Source organism: Amblyraja radiata, chromosome 4 (assembly GCF_010909765.2).
Source record: "Amblyraja radiata isolate CabotCenter1 chromosome 4, sAmbRad1.1.pri, whole genome shotgun sequence".
In the NCBI taxonomy this organism is placed as follows: domain Eukaryota; kingdom Metazoa; phylum Chordata; class Chondrichthyes; order Rajiformes; family Rajidae; genus Amblyraja; species Amblyraja radiata.
The window spans coordinates 32,375,766-32,389,272 of record NC_045959.1 but is presented as its reverse complement, the minus strand read 5'-3'; the positions used below and the strand labels follow the sequence as shown (position 1 = coordinate 32,389,272).

At 43.8% G+C, this 13,507-nt stretch overlaps 2 protein-coding genes across 2 annotated transcripts in view; one reads left to right on the top strand and one right to left on the bottom strand.

Moving 5' to 3' along the window:
* eif3h (eukaryotic translation initiation factor 3 subunit H) overlaps positions 1–3,354 on the bottom strand; it is a 122,048-nt gene extending 118,694 nt beyond the window's left edge. Inside the window, exon 1 of the mRNA XM_033019215.1 lies at positions 3,122–3,354. Coding sequence (XP_032875106.1) covers positions 3,122–3,325 — 204 coding nt within the window. The 5' untranslated portion in view covers positions 3,326–3,354. The remainder of the gene's footprint in view (positions 1–3,121) is intronic.
* A 1,310-nt stretch (positions 3,355–4,664) lies between these two features.
* utp23 (UTP23 small subunit processome component) lies at positions 4,665–10,962 on the top strand. Its single transcript, XM_033019214.1, has 3 exons — positions 4,665–5,038; positions 5,185–5,359; positions 10,199–10,962. The coding sequence occupies exons 1-3, from the start codon at positions 4,851–4,853 to the stop codon at positions 10,571–10,573; spliced, it is 738 nt and encodes a 245-aa protein (XP_032875105.1). The 5' UTR covers positions 4,665–4,850; the 3' UTR covers positions 10,574–10,962.
* The last annotated feature ends 2,545 nt before the right edge of the window (positions 10,963–13,507 follow it).

The window sequence follows — 13,507 nt, the reverse complement described above, 5'->3', positions numbered from 1 at the left end:
GTCCATCTAGGAGAGGGAAAACTCTGATTTAAAGCCTCCTTTGCCTTGTGGTCATGTCCAGTCATGAAAAAGGCTCCAGGAGTAAACCTCAAGAAAATCCGGAGTCAGAGCCCCTAAGGCAGTTCGTCGTTGTCTACAACCTCGCTCTGGCAGCTCCTGCGACGGCGCTGGTGCCAAACTGTAACGGCCCTGCTGTTCCTTTGGATCGATCAGCGACGTGGAGAGTAGGGACGTGCTGCATGGGCAACAGCCTGTCCACCATATGACATCACCCAGGCTTCCATCCGACCAGGATGCATCACCCATGGTCAGTCATGACCGTGGGGGGCCAACTACTACTACTGAATACTAGGCCATTTGAGAAAGTAGCTAAGCGTCAACGACATTGTTCAGGCTCTGGAATCATGTACGGGTCAGACCACACAGTGGGTTGCTTTCCCACGATATTGATGAACCAGGTGGGATTGTACAATCCAGTAACTTGGTATACATACAGATAAAAATTTTCTTTAACTCCACATTAATGGAATTAAAATTAATTCATTCCAGTTGCTGAAGCGATGTCTGAACATTATTCTTCTGGATATTGTCCAGGCTAACAGATTAACTGTCTATTAACATCATTATGTTACCATTGGGCAGAGAGTATTCAGATGTTGTTGGATCAAGTGGAATAATAGCACTAACAGTGAGTGATGGATCAATGCGAAGGGGAAGTTTAACTTGGCCAAGATAAACTTTCCTTTCACAATCTTTCATAATTTCTGCCATCTTCAAAGAGATACCATTGCCCTCCCCCCCATCAGCATTTCAAAGGACAGTTATTTTGCAAGTTCGTGGTCCACGCCATCTTTGACAGCAAGGCGCTTATCTGCTTCTCCTCTGAAGGCCGCAATACTGCATCACACAATAAAGATGTAAAGCCCTTATAGCATTATTCCTGCAGCAATAGACAATAGGTGCAGGAGTAGGCCATTCGGCCCTTCGAGGCAGAACCGCCATTAACTGTGATCATAGCTGATCATCCACAATCAGTACCCCATTCCTGCCTTCTCCCCATATCCCATGACTCCGCTATCTTTAAGAGCTCTATCTAACTCTCTCTTGATAGCATCCAGAGAATTGCCCTCCACTGCCTTCTGAGGCAGAGAATTCCACAGATTCACAAACCTCTGTGAAAAAGTTTTTCCTCGCCTCCGTTCTAAATGGCTTACTCCTTATTCTTAAACTGGGGCCCCTAGTTCTGGACTCCCACAACATCGGGAACATGTTTCCTGCCTCTAGCATGTCCAAACCCTTAATAATCTTATGTGTTTCAATAAGATCCCCTCTGATCCTTCTAAATTCCAGAGTATACAAGCCCAGCCGCTCCGTTCTATCAACATGACAGTCCTGCCATCCCGGGAATTAACCTCGTGAACCTACGCTGCACTCCCTCAATAGCAAGAATGTCCTTCCTCAAATAAAAGTACACACAATACTCCAATACTCCTCAAGACTCCAATACACACAATACTCCGTGTGGTCTCACGAGGGCCCTGTACAACTGCAGAAGGACCTCTGTGCTCCAATACTCAACTCCTCTTGTTATGCAGGCCAACATGCCATTCGCTTTCTTCACTGCTGGCTGTACCTGCATGCTTACTTTCAGTGACTTATGAACAAGGATCCCCAGATCTCATTGTACTTCCCCTTTTCCCAACTTGACACCATTCAGATAATAATCTGCCTTCCTGTCTTTGCCACCAAAGTGTACTGTGTACATCTTTGGTCTCCTTACCTAAAGATGGACACTTTCTCTGGCTGATAATTCTTGAATCCGAGTCAGTTTCTCATAAATAATTTAATTTAGTTTAGTTTAGAGATACAGCATAGAAACAAGCCCTTCAGCCCACCATGTCCACGACAACCAATGATCACCATTCATACTAGTTCTATTTTATACTATTTTTTTTTTTTTTTACAGAGGCTGATTAGCCTACAACCCTGATTTGCTATTTAGGAATCAATGAGGTGAAAGTTTTTCACTCCAAGGATGATAAATCTTTGCAATTCTTTATAGTGGAGGGAATCAGTAGTCGACGTATAGGGTGATTTCACGAAAGGTCACTGGAGCATAGATCCTCACCACGTGACCGCAAAATCCAACTGGGGTACAAGCGTCACTTCCGGTACACGTTAGTGATGCTGAAAACACGCACTTTCACACCCGTTAAAAACCGCGAAAACGGCCCGTTTTTGAGCTGTAAATAACTGTGCCAGTCGGGGTGACCGTGAGACACAGTTATCTAACTTTACAGTTCAGAAGATAGATAAAAACGAAGGTAAATACAAGAGGGAGCTGAAGGGGCAAAAACAGCGGAAGTGGTTAGCGGACATTCGCCATGGAGATATAAAGATCGAAAATATCGGGAATTATCGCGTTTGCTCGCTGCATTTCATCAAAAGTAAGGCATTGACGTTTTATCTTTATTCATTTGTTATATGAAAAGTTTTAAAAGTGAAAAATCCGTCAGTAAAATTGCAAAATCGCCCATGGTTCTCAGGTGGGTTTTAACATGCAAAATGAAAACTGACAATTATCCCATTCCTTAGCTTGCATCTGAGTAAGATTTATTTCAAAACTCATTGATAGTTTACGATTATTTAAATGGTAAATGTAGCTTCAGAAGCGTTTTCATTTTGCACGCTATAAGATCTTTGGTTGGAGCTGCTGCCAGGGTGTGGGCGGGGGCGAAGCCACACGTGTCCGGTATCGGGATGGGGACCAGGTCGGCAGCCTCGGCCCGGCTCCATGCCCCCTCCCACCGCCCCCAGCCGGCTCCATGCCCCCTCCCACCGCCCCCAGCCGGCTCCATGCCCCCTCCCACCGCCCCCAGCCGGCTCCATGCCTCCTCCCGGCTCCATGCCCCCCGACGCAGCCCCAGCCGGCTCCATGCCCCCTCCCCCCGCCCCCTCCCGGCTCCATGCCCCCTCCCACCGCCCCCTCCCGGCTCCATGCCCCCTCCCACCGCCCCCTCCCGGCTCCATGCCCCCTCCCTCCGGCTCCATGCCCCCCGACGCTGCGGTGTTTGGAGCTCAGGACCACCAGAGATAGGGAGCAGATGTTGACTTCACTTACGAGACCGTCGATCTGGACCTGTTTGACGGGAGAATCGAGCCCGGCCGCCGCCGCTGCTGCTGCCGCCGCCGCCGCTGTTGTTGTTGGCGCCGCTGCCGCTGCCGCTACCACTGCCGCTGCCGTGGTCGGCGCGCTGGTGCTGGCGCTGGTGCTGGTGCCGGTGGTCGCCGCCGTTGCTGCTCCAGCTTCCCTCCGCGCCGCCATCTTACACCAGAGAGGTAGCGGAAAGGAGCGGGCAGCGGAACAGCGTCCGCCGCCCCAGCGAACCGCGACAATGTGTCCGCCGAGGAGCAGGGTCCCCGCCCGAAGCATCACCCATTCCTTCTCTTCTCTCCACTGATGCTGCCCGTCCCGCTGAGTTACTCCAGCATCTTGTGTCTACCTTCCCTTTATTAAACCGACATCTGCAGTTCATCCCTTACACACACACACCTGTCACGATAGTGTGTGTGGCTTCTGTAGACGCCATGAGAAAATGTTCACGAAATACATCGTCCTTCGAGTTTGTACCTTCCAGAGACATTCACACATTATAAAAAAGCACCTATCTTTAAGTAAAAATATAAAAGGCACGAATAAAATGCCGGATAGACCTTTTGCAAATATGATCTAAACAACTAATATGTACGTTTCCCATAATCTTAAATAAATAGTGAAAGGTTTGGATAGAGTGGATGTGGAGAGAGATGGTGGGAGAGTCTAGGATTAGTGGCCATAGCCTCAGAATTAAAGGTTTCTTCTTCTAATCGAGTCCACATCAAGATTAGAAGTTGTTCATCCAGAGCTGAATCGACATCTGCATATAATGGTGTTTCTCTTGTACGTGGTGGTGGAAAGATTGGTGGAAACAGGACTGCGATGTGAACGCTCTTTCCTTGACCCCAGAATTAAAGGCTAGAGTAACTGGAGTAACTCAGCGGGACAGGCAGCATCTCCAGAGAAAAGGAATGGTTGGTTCGTTTCGGGTCGAGACCCTTCTTCAGACTGAGAGTTGGGGGAAGAGGGAAACGTTGTCACAAAGCCCACAGCTAACAACGGCCTGTTCCCTTTATCATCCTCACTTTTTATTTACATATCTTTCATTCATTTGTTATTTTTCTCTCTACATCACCGTCTATATCTGATTAGTACGGCTGTTTTGGGGAATGGCGTATATAATTGATTGTAAACAAAAATGCTGGAGAAACTCAGCGGGTGCGGCAGCATCTATGGAGCGAAGGAAATAGGTAACGTTTCAGGCCGAAACCCTTCTTCAGACCATATATAATTGATTGATTAGTACAGGTGTCTGGGGTTAGGAGGGAGAGGCAGGAGAATGGGGTTAGGAGGGAGAGATAGATCAGCCATGGTGGAGTCGTCTTGATGGGCTAAATGGCCTAATTCTGCTCCCATCACTTATGATCTCTCGTTTCCCTCTCGCCTGACTATCAGCCTGAAGAAGGGTCTCGGCCCGAAACACCACCCATTCCTTCTCTCCAGAGATGCTGAGTTACTCCAGCATTTTGTGCCTGTCTTGTTGTGCGGGGAAGAGTTCTGCTGCTGCACTCGGGGTGCATGCGGTCCGGATCCGGATACGGGGCAGGGTTGATGCTAGTGGTCGTTGGTTGCAGATTCTTCCTCCAACACCAGGCGTGTTTGACCCGACAAACCTACAACTGGGGCGTCTATTTCCTCGTTAATTGTTTTCCGCAAATATATTCTCCACATCGTTCTTCTTACTCGCGAAAAAATGAAAATTAAACGGCAGAAAACCGCAAGAAAGCTTATTTCGTTTTACAAACACAACTATGGCTTCCGCGAACCTTTCCAGATCCTTCTCGATGGGACATTTTGTCAGGCCGCGTTGAAGAATAAAATTCAGATCAAAGAGCAGATGCCCAAGTATCTAATGGGAGAGGTACAGATGTGTACAACTTCGTAAGTATTTCGTTCATTGCATATCATTTTAGCATGAATGTAGTGTATTGGCGATTTTGTATTAGGAGTGTTTTCAAGATTTCATTGTTTATTTCTTGTCTTGTAATTCATGAAGAATATATATATGGTTTTTTTTAATTTTCTAGTTGCGTCCTGAAAGAGTTGGAATCACTTGGGAAAGAATTGTATGGCGCCAAGTTGATAGCTCAACGATTTCAAATTAGAAATTGTGCACATTTCAAAAATCCTGAAAGTGCCTCGGCTTGTCTTTTGTCGATGGTTAAAAACAACAATCTTCATCATTACTTTGTGGCCACACAGGTAACCTAAACAATAATATATTCGACACAAAGCACTACAGATACTGGAATCCTGGACAAAAGCACAAAGTGCCGGAGGAACTCAGCGGGTCAGGCAGTATCTATGGAGGGAAAGGACAGACTACGTTTTGAGTCATGAGCCTTCTTCAGATACTGAGTTCCTCCAACACTTTGTGTTTTTATTTCCTTTATTATGTTTATTGACTTTGTTGAAATTTATCTTTGATATCATATAACCTCAATAACACTTGCTTAACTTTGAATTAGGTTTTTGCTCATTCAACCACAGTTCCTGTGGATGACTCAGTTCTCTGGATACTTTCAAGAGAGAGCTAGATAGGGCTCTCAAAGATAGCGGAGTCAGGGGATATGGGGAGAAGGCAGGAACGGGGTACTGATTGGGGATGATCAGCTATAGGGTGGTTGCACGAAAGATCACTGGGTCATAGGGCTCGATGCACGGAGCCGCTAAATCCAACTGGAAGACATCCGTCACTTCCGGTACATGTAATTAATGCTAGAAACGCGTACTTTCCTACCTGTTAAAACCCGCCAAAATGTTGAATTTTTGCGCTGAAAAAATTTGTGGGAGTTGGGGTAAGTGTGAGAGACATGTACCCAACTTTAGAATTCCAAACGTGAAGCGAAATGAAGGTATAGAGAAGCGAGAACTGAAGGGACTACAGCAGCTAAAGTGCTTGGTAAACATTGAAAATATTGGGAATTATCGCGTTTGCTCACTGCATTTAATCAAGTAAGGCATTATTTGTGTGATTTCTTGATTCCTTTGGTATCTAAAAATTCTCAGAAGTGATAAATCTGGCTGTAAATGTTTCTTCAGATGCGTTTTCATTTTGTATGTAAAAACCCACGAGAACCATGGGCGATTTAAAAAAATTACAGACAGATTTATCACTTCTGTAACTTTTTAGATGCCAAAGGAATCAAGAAAAAACACAAATAATGCCTTACTGTTGATGAAATGCAGTGAGCAAACGGCCAGTGTTCGCCAAGCACTCTGGCTGTTGTTGTCCCTTCAGCTCTCGTTTTTATCTACCGTCATTTCTCCTCACTTTTGGAATTCTGAAGTATGCTAAATGTCTCACACGCTTATCCAGATTTCCATAATTATTTACAGCGCAAAAATTGACCATTTCAGCGGGTTTTAACGGGCCCGCTACGCTGGAAACAATGGTAAGTGCCTACCTGCAGTACATCGCGTGTAATCCATTTGGAGTAGCGTAGCAACAGTACGGGTCATGGGTCGTGACCCGACTGCCGTGAAACCTCCCTATGATCACATTGAATGGTGGTGCTGGCTTGAAGGGCCGAATGGCCTACTCCTGCACCTGTTGTCTATTGTCTATTGACTATAAAGAATCCACATTTTACTTGCAATGAGCTTGTAATGTGTCTAATTCATTTTCCAAGTTCTCATTTGAGAGCTTTATTGCGCAGTACTGTTCTCTCACTTTGGAACCAATGAAATTCAACAACAGTGTGATTTTGTATGAAGACACTGCAGATACTGGTTTACACTGAAGATGGACACAAAATGCTGGAGTAACTTAGAAGGGCAGGCAGCATCTCTGGAGAGAAGGAATGAGCGAGGTTTCGGGTCGAGTCTGAAGAAGGGCCACGAACCGAAACGTCACCCATTTCTTCTCCGAGATGCTGCCTGTCCCGCTGAGTTACTCCAGTATTTTGTGTCTATTTACAGTAGGATTTTAGTCTGCTCTGCTTGACTCTCACTCTCTGAGCACATGTCTACACATCAACACACTATTTCATTTGGGAGGGATCATACATGAAAATTGTGGTTCCACTTTGGTGCAGCACCAAATCGCATAGTTTAATTCACCAGTACTTCTGACAACATCACAACTAAGATACTAGAAAACAGCCGATAGTTTAACTAACAGTAAAAGTACTTTATTGATAAAAAAGAAAGCTTATAGTGACATCCCATAATTCTTTTTATTGTCACTTTCTCCATGTAGTCAGGTTACATTTCTGTCTCGTTCATAACTAAATAGTGTTACAACAAGCAGTTAGTCACATGCAATTCTTAAGGTGATAGCAACTGTTTTCCATGCTAAACACTCAGAAAATCCAATCTTTCTGTGGGCCTTTCTGTAGATAATAATTGCATTTCATGACATTACTTAATTTGCACGGTTAATAGGAATAAATCTTACAAGTAACCTTTGTGCCAGTTAATCATATTGTAAATACATGAGACTTGGTCCTAACTTAAAATTTGACTATGATAAATTCATAAGTGATGGAGCAGAATTTGGCCATTTGGCCCATCAAGTCTACTCTGCCATTCAATCATGGCTGATCTATCTTTCCCTCTTAACATCTTTCTCCTGCCTTCTTCCCATGACACACGTACTAATCAAGAATCTATCTCTGCCTTAAAAATATCCTATGATTTAGCCTCCACTTCTTTCTGTGGCAATGAATTCCACAGATTCAGCACCCTCTGACTAAAGAAATTCCTCATCTACTTCCTAAAGGAACTTGCTTTAATTCAGAGGCTATGACCTCTAGTCCTAGACTCTTCTAGGCTCTGTAAAATGTCTCCTAATGTGTGGGGAGTGGATGAGAAAGTGGGATAATGAAGAACTAGTGTGGACAGGTGATGGTTGATGGGGTTGAAGGGGCCTGTTTCCATGCTTCATCTCGAAACTAAACATTGTTCCATTAAATATAAACCGATCTTCTGACTTAACGCTCAAGGTTGGTGATTGTGAGTGCACTGAAGGCAGTAGTATCAAGAACACTAAGGAACGCCTGCACTGATATCCTCAGGATAAGAAGATGAGCCCTCAATAGATGCAATCATCTTTTATGCAAAGAATGTCTCTTCCCATTGAATCCAGTTTTACTTGGACAACTCAATCCCCCACTCAGTCAAATGCGGCCTTGATATCACGTGTAGTCACTCTCGTCTCAACTCTTGAACTTAGCTTTTTCGTCGATGATTGGATTAAAATTGTCGTTAATACCCTCCCTATCCATTGTCTCTTCCCTGTGCACTCTCCTCACACTCGTGCACACCCATTGTTCCTACCCTCCCATCGACCCTCATCCCTGAAGCCTTCACTTCCCTTTTATCCCCCACTTTCCTCTCTCCCCATCCTCTTATACGATATCCCTCCCCCTGGCTTTATAGTTCACTCCTCTTCACCTCTAACCTTTGTCATTTACTCTACTCATCGTCCAGTCAAATTACCCTCTCACTGTCACTTGCGAGACTTTGTCCTGCCCCAGACTCGTCCAGCTTTCTGTATCACCTCTTTTTGAAATGTAGGATGTAAGTAATCGGAGCCGCAGGCTTTGTTAGTATTTAATAGTGGACTAGTAGCAGGCCACTCATTTTTTGTATTTCGAAATGTTTTTCGTGACATCTACCATGATCATTTATCTTGTCTTACTCTGTAAGGAGTTCATTTGCCATTGCTCCTCTTTTAGAAGCAAATTAACCTCTTAAAATCAATTTCATTATCTTATTTGAATTTACATTCCAATTTATTTTGCTTCTATCCATGTTAAACTGCATATCCCCAAATACTTTTATTCCATAAAATAATAATAATAATAATAAATTTTATTTATGGGCGCCTTTCAAGAGTCTCAAGGACACCTTACAAAAATTTAGCAAGTAGAGGAAAAACATGTAAGCGGAATGAAATAAATAGTAGAGACATGACTAGTACACAAATTTAAGACAGAATTCAATTCAAAACACAATACGAGGCAATACAAGCACAGATGAAAAGGGAGGGGGACGTGGGGCTAAGGATAGGCAGAGGTGAAGAGATGGGTCTTGAGGCGGGACTGGAAGATGGTGAGGGACACGGAATTGCGGATCAGTTGGGGGAGGGAGTTCCAGAGCCTGGGAGCTGCCCTGGAGAAGGCTCTGTCCCCAAAACTGCAGAGGTTGGATTTGTGGATGGAGAGGAGACCGGCTGATGTGGATCTGAGGGACCGTGAGGGTTGGTAGGGGGAGAGGAGGTCAGTGAGATATGGGGGGGGGGGGCAGATGGTGGAGGGCTTTGTAGGTGAGGACCAGGATTTTGTAGGTGATCCGGTGGGAGATGGGAAGCCAGTGAAGTTGTTTGAGGACTGGAGTGATGTGATGCCAGGATTTGGTGTGGGTGATGAGTCGGGCGGCTGTGTTCTGGACCAGTTGGAGTCGGTTGATGTAGGTGGAGCTGATGCCAAGGAGAAGTGAGTTGCAGTATTCCAGTCGGGAGGAGATGAAGGCATGGATGAGTCTTTCAGCAGCGGGAGGTGTGAGAGAGGGTCTGATTTTGGCGATGTTGCGGAGGTGAAGGAAGGAGGTTTTAATGACATGGCGGATGTGAGGCTCAAGGGAGAGGGTGGAATCAAAGATCACGCCAAGGTTGCGGGCCTGGGGAGATGGGGAGACAGTGGTGCCGTCGATGATGAGAGTGGGGTTATTGATAAATATATACTTGTTAAAAATTATAAACTATATCTTTAAATATTTGCTATAAATTGGCTGGCTTGTCTTTTCAAAGTTTTTTCAATCTACTTTGGCCTGCATTACTGTTATTCATATTGAAAATCCTTATTTCAAATTCCACTAAATTACTCTAAGATTCGGTTTAAAATACACAATGTAAATTTTGGGTCACTTCTTGATGATTCCAAGATATCACTGTGCCTTATTTAGTACCTATTTACAACAAGGTGATGTAAATATGGGTTGATGTGAAGGAAAAGTCCTGTTCATCAAATGGCATGCTTTTCTGGGTCTATAACTAGAGTGCTGGAATTAGTCATTATTTATTTTCTTTTTTTACAGGATCAACATTTAACTATGAAAATCAAAAAGTTGTCAGGAGTCCCTCTGATGTACATTGTGCAGAACACTATGGTTTTGGAAAAACCTTCTTCCAAATCAATTGCACAGCTACCATCATTGCATAATGAGCAGTTAGTCCCCGTACATCAGCAAAAGACTATTCAACACTTGAAAGAAGAGCAGGGTCTTGTGAAGGAATCTGAATCCCAGCGCAAGAAACGCAAAAGAAAAGGAGGCCCCAATCCTCTCAGTTGTCTGAAAAAGAAAGCGAAGCCAACACAACAACCAACAAAAGAAAAAAAGCGAAGCAGATCAAGCAAGAAAAGGCGAACAGCTCAATCAAATCCCAGCATATTAAAAATCAGACAAGTGTAACTATGGAGTCCGTATATGCATGCGTCAAAGTGTGTTGTGTCATTTTATTATTTACTGAGCTGATTTGAACATCTCTAATTTGTAACAAATTCACATAATAACTTTACTGTACAATTCAATGAAGCTGGTTTTGAAGACCACTTTTAAAAAAGTGTTTAGAGTTTTTTTTTTAAATTTTTACAGTATTTGTACTTTCAGATGATGAAACTTCCCTTATCTGCCACTGGTCTGTTTATAACAATAATGAAACATTTGCAGCAAAGAAAATGACCATTGAAAGAATAATTATAATGCTTTGCACTAGTATTATATTACAGAAATTTTCAGATTTTCAATGTAAGTATTAAATGTGAAATCCCTATGTTTATAAACATAAAGTCACAGTAATGTACATTCTGGATAGAAAATAGCAATGATTCTATTCGGATCAATTACACCAGGGGTGCCGGGGAGATGGCCGCCCTGTCGGCAGTCTGTTCGTTTTTCCATTCTTTTTGTTATTTTTTTAGTGTGTTAAAAGTTTGTTTGAATGTTCTTCGGTTTGTTTTATGTGGGGGAGGAGAGGGGAGCGGGGGAAACTTTTTTTTCAAGTACCTACCTTGCCAGAGATGTGATTATTTTTCGGATCACATTCTCCGGCGCACTCTGCGGCCTTCCATCGATGGAGCTGGAAGCCTCCTCGGACTGTCGTGAGCCCCACTGCGGGGAGCGGACTTAACATCGGAGCTGATCCCTTGCCTTGTCGGGAGCTCCAACGCCGCACAAGGTTCGACCAGCCCCAACGCGAGGTTCGATCATCCAGCACAGGGCGGCTAATATCCCCCTGATGCGGGAGCGGATCGCCTCGATGCAGAGGACCTGAAATGCCGCCGACTACGGGAGTCAAGATCTTCCCGTCAACGGGGGCTCGAGGCCCACAACCGAGGATGAACTAAGGGAAAGGACGAACTTTATTTCGTCTTCCATCACAGTGAGGAATGTGTAGGAGTCACTGTGGTGGATGTTCATGTTAAAATGTGTTTTTGAGTGATCTGTTGCTTTTAATTGTATGGCTGACCTGGCCAATGAAATTCCTCGTATGTTGCAAAACATACTTGGCGAATAAAGTGTGATTCTGATTCTGGATAGTAAATTTACTGCAAAGATATGGGTGAGAATATAAGGACATGACCACTACCATTTGAAATATCTCCTTCACTAAATTTCTTTGGAGCTCTTTTCCTCAATGAACCTATCAATATCTTTCAGTGCAAAATACAATATACAGATATAAGCAGCAACAGATTGCTGCCACGTGGTTGATTTCACTTGTAATTCTGCATTCTCACCTATCTCCATTGACTTTTCATCCCCTTGTATATCAAGACTCTATAATACTGTTGTAAAAATAGCCAGAGACTCTGTTAGCACTGCTCTTCGAGGAAGAGAATACTGAAGACTCCCGAGTCTTTGAACAAGACAAAATTAGGGTGACAGTTACCGTCAACAAGATGGTTTGTTGAGCTTTAGAGAAGAAATAGAGGCAAGAAGTACAACTATTTCACAATGATCATGATATATTAGAACCAGTAAACTGGCAAATCTCGAGATAGTGTTCCAATAACTTGTTACCCTTGCAGTTTGAATTCTGTACATTAGGTGGCTCACTTATGAGGAAAAGTATTCGCCGTTAGTTATTTCAATTTTTTTCTTTTCATTTACAAATGTTTATTGTATCCATTTTTTCCAAAACCTGCACCTGTCATGTGTGATGAAATTAGTGGGAAATCTGAAGGCACAAATCAGAAAGCTCTGCATGATTTGTTGAACATGATTGGTGAAAATAGCAACAATTCTATTCAGGTCAATTGCCTCTGGTTTAGTTGGATATTCAGATATGGGAGATTTTGGGGAATAGATGGAGAACCATAAATGCAGAAGTTTGGCCCAGGATATCTACTGAAGATGATGCCAAATTAAACTTTATTTCTACCTGGACATTATCCATAGCCCTCTATTCCTCGCATATTCATGTGTCCATCTGAAACCCCGTTCAATGCCACTATCGTATCCCCCCCACCACTACCCTTGGCTGTGTGCTACAGGCACCAATCACTGTGAAAAACCTGCCCTGAACAACTCCTTTAAACCTTCCCCACTATCATCTTGTAGCTATGCCCTCAAGTATTTGGTTTTGACTGTCCACATATCCATGCCTCTCATCATTTTGTAAACATCCATCAGGTCTCTCCTCAGCCTCTGACGCTTCAGAGAAAAAAAAAATCCAGTTTCCCCAACTTCTCCTTGCAGCTAATACCTTCTAATCCAGGCAGCATTCTGATTAAAAACCTTCCATTTTCCAGCATCTGCAGTTCCTTCATAAACATTTTGTCTATTCCACTGCAAAATCTCCTCAAGGTATGCCTACTTTGAAGAAGTTCTCTTCCGAAGAGAGTTTAAAAGCCTTTTTCCTTTGCACCATAGATGCTGCCTCACCTGCTGAGTTTCTCCAGCATTTTTCTCTACCTAGCATTCTGATAAACTTCTGAACCCTCCTGAATGATGTATGATCCAGATTGTATGATGCTGAGGCTCAACTTATTTTGTTCCTGGTCAGACTTCCTAATCCACAGCCCCCTCCCTTGCTGCCATGAAGCTACTATAAATATAAACTTGAGGAATAACACCTCTGGTTTGAACCAGGCATATTATCACCTTCTTAGTCAACACTGAGTACAACAAATTCAGATAATTGGTATTTCCAACACTGACATCCATTTCCTCTGGCACGCAAATTGCACAACCTCGTGGTTGCGTTGAGGCGCATGGGCATCATATGGCCACGCGGGGCCGGTCCCACTTAGAAGCGCGGAGGGGTATGTAATTGTGCGCGACATCGCATGGGGCTCCGAAATTTTTGTAATGAACAAAATCTTTGCGCGCCAACGGCCTGTC

What these genes read in the sequence shown, in the direction of transcription:
- utp23 (XM_033019214.1), top strand. Translation starts at nt 4,851, where the DNA reads ATGAAAATTAAACGGCAGAAAACCGCAAGAAAGCTTATTTCGTTTTAC. An exon ending in GTACAGATGTGTACAACTTC is followed by an intron (nt 5,039 to 5,184) that starts GTAAGTATTTCG and finishes TTAATTTTCTAG; the next exon opens with TTGCGTCCTGAAAGAGTTGG. An exon ending in ATTACTTTGTGGCCACACAG is followed by an intron (nt 5,360 to 10,198) that starts GTAACCTAAACA and finishes CTTTTTTTACAG; the next exon opens with GATCAACATTTAACTATGAA.